The sequence below is a fragment of the Blastocystis sp. subtype 4 genome (assembly GCF_000743755.1).
Source record: "Blastocystis sp. subtype 4 strain WR1 chromosome Unknown seqid_0379, whole genome shotgun sequence".
In the NCBI taxonomy this organism is placed as follows: domain Eukaryota; class Bigyra; order Opalinata; family Blastocystidae; genus Blastocystis; species Blastocystis sp. subtype 4.
In genome coordinates this window covers 1-9301 of record NW_014569168.1, presented here as the reverse complement: position 1 = coordinate 9301, position 9301 = coordinate 1, and the positions used below count along the sequence as shown (strand labels likewise).

The 9301-nt window shown below is 37.9% G+C and overlaps 4 protein-coding genes across 4 annotated transcripts; 2 read left to right on the top strand and 2 right to left on the bottom strand.

The window, feature by feature from the left end:
• Positions 1 to 1381: 1381 nt before the first annotated feature.
• JH06_5426 (alcohol dehydrogenase) lies at positions 1382 to 1633 on the top strand (the record flags this gene model as incomplete). The annotated part of the gene is made up of 1 exon (XM_014669905.1): positions 1382 to 1633. One exon carries the CDS (start codon positions 1382 to 1384, stop codon positions 1631 to 1633), a length of 252 nt encoding a protein of 83 aa, XP_014525391.1.
• A 596-nt stretch (positions 1634 to 2229) lies between these two features.
• On the top strand, positions 2230 to 3803 carry JH06_4535 (hypothetical protein; the record flags this gene model as incomplete). Its single annotated transcript, XM_014669904.1, has 10 exons — positions 2230 to 2297; positions 2327 to 2498; positions 2528 to 2659; positions 2690 to 2800; positions 2829 to 2906; positions 2938 to 3107; positions 3131 to 3305; positions 3330 to 3500; positions 3547 to 3662; positions 3740 to 3803. 10 exons carry the CDS (start codon positions 2230 to 2232, stop codon positions 3801 to 3803), a joined length of 1257 nt encoding a protein of 418 aa, XP_014525390.1.
• Positions 3804 to 3806: 3 nt separating this feature from the next.
• On the bottom strand, positions 3807 to 4548 carry JH06_4534 (hypothetical protein; the record flags this gene model as incomplete). The annotated part of the gene is made up of 6 exons (XM_014669903.1): positions 3807 to 3830; positions 3861 to 4008; positions 4040 to 4119; positions 4149 to 4238; positions 4270 to 4451; positions 4482 to 4548. 6 exons carry the CDS (start codon positions 4546 to 4548, stop codon positions 3807 to 3809), a joined length of 591 nt encoding a protein of 196 aa, XP_014525389.1.
• Positions 4549 to 4641: 93 nt separating this feature from the next.
• Positions 4642 to 5010, bottom strand: JH06_4533 (hypothetical protein; the record flags this gene model as incomplete). The annotated part of the gene is made up of 2 exons (XM_014669902.1): positions 4642 to 4854; positions 4885 to 5010. 2 exons carry the CDS (start codon positions 5008 to 5010, stop codon positions 4642 to 4644), a joined length of 339 nt encoding a protein of 112 aa, XP_014525388.1.
• Between the last annotated feature and the right edge of the window lie 4291 nt (positions 5011 to 9301).

Here is a 9301-nt window from a genome sequence, read left to right as displayed (position 1 = left end):
TCAAATCGAATGAAAATAACCATCTAATTCGGGTTTGAGTACAAGATTGTTCATGAGAGTGAACTGAAACAAATCAATCATGATTCTGATAGAATGAGGGGTTTCAATTGTGTCTGAAAGAATAAAAGGAAAGTGGAAGAGAACAACTACAACTCATTCATTGAAACGGTATGAGAATGTTCAAATCAGAATCATTGTATTCAATTCTTCACACCATTTCATTGATACAAATGTTGGCTTGGTCACTATCAAATACATTCTCAAAACCAATCGAAATGTGTGCAACATAACACAAATATCAATGAAACTCAAGAATCAAGATCATTCCACGAATTCTCTACCACACAAAACTTGTGTCAATCATGATATATCCTGATTCCCGCGGGATGTATCTATCTCTTTTGATTTAATCATATTTCTTTTATTTCTTCAATCTAATTACAATATCAATAATGTCTATTCTTAATTTCAACTATCAGAATCCCACTCGTATCATCTTCGGTCAGGGACAGATTGCTGAAATATCAAACTACATTCCCAAGGATAAAAAGGTGTTCATGTGTTATGGAAAGGGATCAATCAAGAGAAATGGAGTATATGATCAAGTTATGCTGCTTTGAAAGGATATGAGGTTACTGAATTCCAAGGAATTGAAGCAAATCCTGATTATGATACATTAATGAAAGCAGTTGCTATTCTGAAAGAGAATGGTCCTGAAAACTATTTCATTCTTGCTGTTGGAGGTGGTTCAATTAGTGATGGATGTAAGTTCATTGCAATGGCTGCTTTCTATAATGGAGAGAATCCTTATGAAGACTTATTGGTTCGACTGGGTGCTGATTGTCATAAGTCTGTTCCTCTTGGTGTGATTATGACTCTTCCTGCTACTGGATCTGAATCGAATAGTGGATGTGTGATCTCTTGCAGAAGAACTCATTGTAAGTTCGGAATCTTGAATGAAGCCAACTTCCCTGTGTTTGCAATTCTTGATCCTGATACTTCAATGTCTCTTCCTTACAAGCAGACGACGAATGGAATTGTTGATGCATTTGTTCATGTGTGTGAACAATACATCATTGATTGTCGTCATGCTGATGTTCAGGATCGATATGCTGAGGCTCTATTGAAGGTTCTTTATGATAATGGAAAGTTGGTGAGAGCAAATCCTACTGATTATAATGTTCGTGCTAATATCATGTGGGCTGCTAATCAGGCATTGAATAATTGGATTGCTCAAGGAGTGCGAGTTGATTGGGCTACTCATTACATTGGTCATGAATTGACTGCCTTCTTGGGAATGGATCATGGTCAGACTCTTGCTTGTGTTCAGAGACGTGTATTGGAGTTTAAGTTTGAAACAAAGAAATGGAANTTGGCTCAGATGGCTGAAAGAGTATTTGGAGTGACTGAAGGAACTGTTGAAGAGAAGGCTCGAACTTGCATTCAAATGATTGATGATTTCTATTCGAAGGATTTGGGTGTTCCTACTCATATTAGTGAATGTGATTGTAGTCAAGACAAGGCATGGATTGATGAAGTTCATGCTAAGTTCACTGCTGGCAATGTTCGTCTTGGTGAGGATGGAGATATTGATGCTGATGTTGCTTGTGATATCATTCGTAATAGTTATTAGTAATTGAATATTGTGTTTTTATGTGTTTGTTAATATCATTTAAGAAATGAATGAGGATTTGATAGAGTTGTTAAGTGTTGTTTTATCGATATTATTGTTGATGATAATCACATGGTTGATATTGGGCTATTATATGGAAGATTCCGTTGAATCTTCGTATTACTCTGTTTTATATGTATCATTGTAAGAAATTCTGTGGGTAATAAGATTCTAGTTTTCTTGCTTTTGTAGGGATCATCATCTTCCCTATTGATATCGGCTTATCAACAGAAGGCCAAAAAGCGAGTAAGGGAATGGTTATCCTGTGGGCTGTGCTATATGTTGCCACATTTATCATGGCTTTTGGGGTTTTACCCATCATGAGGGATTATTGGAAATCTGGTGAATTTTCAAGAAGGTTGAGAATTGTAACATCCAGTGATATTTAGAGAACGACTCAAGGAGACAATTAAAAGCAATATCCGAATGTATCTTATTCTTGGTGTTATTGGAATTATTATTGTTTTATATCTGTTACTGTCGAAAATGACGTATGGATTTCTAGTAGTTATGGATGTAGAACATTATCTTCTCTATTTGCTATCTCAATAGCATTAATGAACACCTATGGCTTGATTCCTGTAGTGATATTCTTAGGTATTGGAGTTGTCACACTTCCTTCTTTGTATTGTTTCTTTATTTTTTCCATCGTAGTATATTGCGTCAATTGTACCCCAAAAAAGAGATCAATGAATTATATCTTCGTGCTGTGGAGTTGGATGAAGATCGTTTTTCCTTTGAGATGCAAGTTGTTTCCGTGAAATGTAATGTTCGCGAGATTATGAAGCAGACTAAGCATGAAGGAGCGCTGAAGATTGCTCAATCTGTAAGATCGACTTCAGAGTCCCATTGTAGATTCTGGATAGTATGCCAGATGATGAAGAGATAAGTTTAAAACGCCATTCTCGAGGTATTATCGATCAGAATAATTGGTTGATTGTGAATGAATCGATGTCAGAACGTGATGTGATTCGGTGTCTCTCAAAAGTATGAATGACAGCCCGCCATCTTCATTAGGTGAATTCCCGTTGTAAGAACGTATGTCTCACTTATCAGCGCAAACTCAATCAGTTTGATGAGTTGCTGGTGTCAATTGTGGAACTACGCAGACAATCTGGGACTTCTGAAGTATTTCTATTCATTCTCTTGTTAGTAGATCCCTTTGGAGACAAAAACAGGAATCGCGGGAAAGATGAAACACTGTTGGATCTATTGCAAACAACCTGTTCTCCGAGTGAGTTTCCTATTCTTCTTTCATCTTACAGATCGTTTTCTTCGTATCTCTGATCTTCTCTGCTATCACAGTGTTCACTGAACTCACGACTTTGCTATACTGGGTCACTAATAAGTATTTCTCTCCATTCCGATGGGCATATTCACTCTCTCTCTCTCATTCACTTCGAATTCTCCTTGGGACACTGAGTCTTGTGTACATGTTGATTCTAGCATGCGAACTAGGTATATCTCGGTCTGCTTTTTCTACTCCTATTTCAACTTCCCAGTCCCATTTATCAGCTCATTTGATCTCTATCCTCACCATACGGATGTATTTGCTCTAGCTCAGAATGCGATCAATCTGTGTCGTTTTCAGTTTTCTCTTTTCTATCATTATTTCACTCTTCTTCAAGTCATTGTATATTTTACTCATTATAGATAGCTTCCCGATGAGGCTTATAAGGAGATTGCTCTTTCCACTGTTTTAGGTCAAATGACTACAATTCCATTTTTAGGAACCGAATTTAATAGTTTGATGCCAATTCTTGTTGTTCTATTGGCTGGGTTCGCTTTATGGAGGGAATTGCGACGTGGGAAGCGGATACAGTCACGAGTAGATGACATTGAAGTGAATGATTCAAGAAGAAAATGATTCATAGGAAGGCATCAGTGAGAATCAATTACGAGTAAAGCATGGACAAGAAATGGTTGATATTTGTCTAAGGAAACGTGGATTGATTTCAGATACTTCTGAAGAGAAAAAAGGAAAACGGAGGTATTGGTACCATGATGTGTCAATTGCTTCGAATCAGAGAATCTAGCGATGTAATTGTTATTTACTCTAGGAGGTAGAGAAACTTTGTTTGTTCAGCACACATTCACAAATCCTTGTTGGTTGATTCAGTCATGTATGTAATAATTAACAAACACTCGATTCTTCTTCCTATACATGAATCTACTGACTAAAGCATACATCTAGCAATCGTGTTATTGTAGTTTGTTCATCATCTAAATCCAATTCCTTTTCTCCCTCTCCTGAAGTAACAGCTGCAACAGATGGTATCTCTTCTGTATCTAGTGTTTGTTCTTCAGTTGGCTGAGACACAGCTTGGTCCTCTACTCTAATCTCTCAGCTCATTTCTGATCAAGTACGGAACAAATTTCTGTCGCTCCATGTCACGATAATTATCCATCATATGCCGGATTTCTGGTTTTGTTGTCATTGCCATTGTCTAACTCAAATTCATCGCCATTATATTACTCTTGTCAAAAAATCCTCAAACCGAATCAATCCATAATCATTCTTTGCCCATGTTCGGTACATCATCATCAACATATCCGATTTTTTCAACTATTCGGTATCCTCACATAATTATAAGTACAATACTCTTCTGCTCTTTCAATCTCAGTTTCCTTCCATTCCGGATCAACTCGGGAATCCCGTTTTCTCCAACTAAATGATTTGTCGTAAACTTTTCTCGAGGTTCGGCCTTCTTCCGAGTCTTCTTTTCTTCTTTCTTCTCCACTCCCGTTCCTTTGATTTCATCAATTGAGAATGGAATATCTACCGATCAAAATGAACAATCTCGAGAACTCTCCTGCTCGATAGGTGTTTCACTCTCCTCAGAATCCATCTCAATCTGATATCTACATATCAACATAAAGATTATATTCATACTCAGAATCCTCTTTTTAAGTTTGTTGTCAAAGCCGAAATGCCGGTTTGAGTGGACTCAAGAACAAACAATAATACATTAGATTCCTTGATTACGGAATGGAGGAGCGGATTTTGGTGGTCGCAACAACTGAAAAGGAAGAGAAGGGGTTGGTTCTCGTATTGGACGAGAAGGTGTTTTTGTTAACTGTGGATGCCGTGTAATACTTCCTGGAATATCCAACCCACGACGACTGATCGATGGAGTTGTGGAACCTTCAGTTTCCTTTGAGAACGGGTTGAGAACCTTCTTCTAGTGCTGAAAGTTCGAAAACGATACTACATCGTTCTTTCGGTTCATGAATGAAGGTGTTCCTGGACGAGTCAGGATATCACTCTTAGCGCGAAGTGGAGACGGAGTTGCAGGAGGTATTGGTTGTTGAGGAGTTGGGGTGAGTGTGGTTGACATGGACGATTTGAATCGTGACATGAAATCAGGACGTTTAATTTGTCCAAATGGTTGTCTACAACCAATGAGAACGATAATGAGTGATGTACAATCGAGTTGGTGTTTGTAATGGGAGTGTATTTCCGCGTTTGAGGTTATCAATTTCCTTCTTGAGAGACTGGATTTCTCTAGAGTATAGTCCATCCACTCATCGTTACTGTGTTTGCTGCTGCAATTGCTCTTTGAGATGTTCTGCATATAGACGATTATGATTTTCTTGAAACTAGATGAGAGAGTGACAATATACATACCCTATAGATCTCCAGTGACTGTGAAAAGAGTTCCACTGGATTGCTAACAAAGAATTGTTGCACTTCTTCAGGCATATTGTCCTGAAATGAATACAAGTACATATCATTACGTCAATGAAGAGGGTACTACAGGATTGGCCACATTGTGAGCAGGTATCTGGAGTTCTAGCCATCTTTTCTGCATAGCATTTGGGACACAGAAAGTGACCACATGATGTGAAAACTGCTTGAGGAGAATTAATTACAGTATAACATAGATTACACCGCGGTTGAAACGTCATAATCTGAAGAATGAAAGAGCAACTTCCTGGTAATCACAATGGAGGGAAAATGAAATCACATTTCTAACCAACTTTCACATCAAATTGAAGGAGATATGAAAATACTTGCTACAAATTGACACTGTGATTCATGGATCAACTTGTTTCCGCATTGAATACTCTCTATTCACCTGTAAGAGTTACTATCTTTTCTGAATAAGCAGACTTCTTCAGTGTCGTCTCTAAATCAAGCAGAGAAGTATGTCAATAGTATTATTGCAGATTCAACAGTTCTCCTTGATTTGAATCCAATATTTTCGGAAACAAATGATACTGTGTTGTTTGGGGTTTGTAACATTATCTATCAGCAAGTTTGTATTATTCCATTGGTCTAAGTAGATAGCTTAAGGTAGATTGGAGAAATCCCAATAGACAGGCGATTGAGCGGTACAGGGCTTCTTTCCAACAATATATCTCGGAATTGATAGGAAATTCCAGACCAATCCCAAGTAAAACAGCATTTGATCGTGTTTGTTTGTGTTATTGTTCGCTACAAGCGGTCGATGAACAGCAATTACCAAGGCAGGTTTTATTGATCTCTATTAAATGTAGATTCATTGACACTTGCTTGGAATCGATGTCGTTCTCTCCAATTCATCTTCAAATCTATCTCAATCTGTTTAAAGTACTTCCTATTCTGTTTTGACGATATTAGTGTCTTCTAGAAGAAGTTGATAGTAATCACTTTCCAGAATCGCTGAAAGATGCAGTAGTTAACTGTCTACTACAAAGAACAGACAAATGGTTGGGTTTGTTTTATATGTTACTTCAAAAGGACAGTTGATCTTTTATTTACATCTCATATATAGTTCCTCTTGAGCTCAAAGAATCAATCGTTGAAATTCTGTCATATACTCTATTCACTAGCTCCATTCCTTTGTTATACAGTTTTCCCTCACAAGATAAACCTGATTCCAGTTTCCTCTCACTATTACTCCAACTTGCACTCCAACATCCTCATACAACTCTTCGAAACACTATTCTCTCTCTTCTGGCAAATCTATTGGAACTAGGGAGTTATCCAGTTCACCCACTCCTCAGTCCCGCGGTAAAACTCATGTATCCATCACTCACAAGTCTGATGGCTGAAGGAATGAAGAATGAGATGACTGAAGAGGAGTTGTGTGAAGTAATTCGAGTTACTACTACCGTCAGTAAATCCTTCCATTATCTCTGATTCATAGTTCGAGAAGTGAAATCTATTATGATTACGAATCAGACGATCAATCTTGATTTAATCTGCTTTCTATTCTATATCATTTCATTACCTTCACAAAACCTTGCTTCACTCACTCTTGACTCATGGTTTCTTATCACTGTACGAATAACTTCATTCATTCACTCAAAGGACATGAATGAGTTTTATATCAAATCAGTTCTTCCCGATCATAGTGATTGTTATACCACCTTACTTCGAATGCTTCGTAACCAGCTTCTCATCCCTTCCTATCAATCTCTCTCTTCTGATACTCAGTTCATACTCTTCAATACACCTCAGAATCAGCTTCAATTGCTTCAAACAGCAGATTCTATGTTTAATTGGAAACCATCGTTTGGAGATGATTCTCGAACTGAGCCTTTTCCTGCGATTCTGGAATTTGAAACGACTCCTTTTCGTCATGGTCCCCCTGGATGTGAAGATCTCCTTCGGAGTCTGTATGCGAATGTAGGTGAGGAGTTGATCCAGTGGCTAAGCCAGGACCTACTAAGATTTTCAGAAGAAGTAGCAGAGGCTGATTTATTTGTGATCAGTCAGATGCTCAATGAAATCACGAGTAATCGAGAAGAGAATCCAATCGTTGGATATTATGAATCTCTACCATGTAGACTCCTTCTCTCCTCCAAACCTGTTCAGATCTCACACAATCTTTGCAGGATCTCTATCAGAGATCATCACAGTCTCTTCTTCTCGCTCGACAAATTGCTGTGGTGGCTATGAGACTTCTCTCACTTCCTACTCAATTCCCTGTTACAGTCATTCAAACTCTCTATTCCATTGCTATTAGCATGCTTGCTGAACCCTCACAGAGTCCATACGCAGTTGATCTGTTACTTCTTCTCACAATGTATTACCGCGATTATTTGAAGAATTTTGGGGCTTTCTCATCATTATTGATTCCTTACTCTGTTCATTTGGATTGTTGAATTTATCATAGAATTGTTCCACTGCTGCATTCGTTCGCTTCAAATTAGCCAGAATCTTGATCACTCTCCATCAAGATGAGTCTACGATTCATCAACTTGAGATTCTGCAGAGAGTACTAGAAGCATCGTTGCATGATGTGAGTCTATATGAGAAAATTGTTTCTGTTTATGAATGTATGATGGTCCTGTATACATCAGTTCAAGTATACCAGCATTGTGATTTTATAAGACAAAATCTGATATGTAGTGAATGAAGATGAACATACTCCTCAACTTCTTAGTTCAGTGATTCAATCTCTTATGACTATCTTAGAACAACTTCTTCAACAGTCTTCTGACAATGAGGTTGTGAGCGTGTTTTGTTCGTTTGTAACTTACTGTGTACGAGGTTGGTTGATCCCCATATTTGCCCCACATATTCAGAGTGTTATGAATACGCTAATTCGATTCCTTCAACATGATTTCAAGAACACTCAGTTAATGAAGACCATTTCCTCACTCACACAATTCTATGCAAAATCGTATCAGGATGACTTCTATTCGGTTCTCAAAAACATTGCTTTCCTTGCTGAGGCCAATCTTTCCTTTAATAGTGATGATTACATTCGGGAGTTAATAGCATTGTTTAATTCTTTTGCTACTGTATATTGCTATCAATTCAATGCTGATATGGAGTGTATTCAGGTTGTTCTTCATGTCTGTAAGGAATATATTCAGTCTGCTGCACATCGCGGCAAGGTAGCTTGTTTTGCATTCATGAGCAAATTACTACGTTTGGAAGCTGATAACGAGAACATCAAACTGGTTTTCAATCAATTGGCTCCATCATTTATGGATGTGTGGGTGATGGATTTGTCTTATTTGTAGCTTGTTCTAACTGAAATGGTGAATTGGGAACGAATGACGCTTCGGAATGGATGTTCATTCCTGTTTCTTCTTCTTATGACCGTTCTACCATCGCCTCAGCAACGAAGTGAGGCAGTGGTTCAAGCTATGGCACTCAAATACCCTACAGTGTTTTCTAAAACTGATTTGATTCAGATCTCTGATATCTTGACAAAGTGATAGATTATTCTTGGTTTCATCCATGTAGACGATTGTGTAACTATCTGGATCTCACAATCTTCTTGATGGCTTTTATGGATGTGGTTGGGATCATAAATAATACAAATACTATGGATTCATTGTTAGCATATCAGATGTAATTCTGTTTGTTATAAGTATCTGGCTGTGAAGAGTAATTAGTGAGATTCATTCGTGATTCATTGACACGTCAAGTAATTCGCTTAATAATCATTCTCTATCCGATCACTGCACAGTCACCACTGAATTGGATTACCTAGAATTCAATCGTTGTATCGCTTGTACTGATCGATTTTGAATAATGGGTAAGTCTATTCGTTGAATAGCCTATTTTCAAAGTGTTCTAATCCTTTGGTAGGTATTTGCCGTGATTCTCGTCATAAGCGTCGTTTGACCGGAGGAAAGGTTGTGATTAACATCAAGAAGAGAAAGTTCGAGATGGGTCGTCAGCCT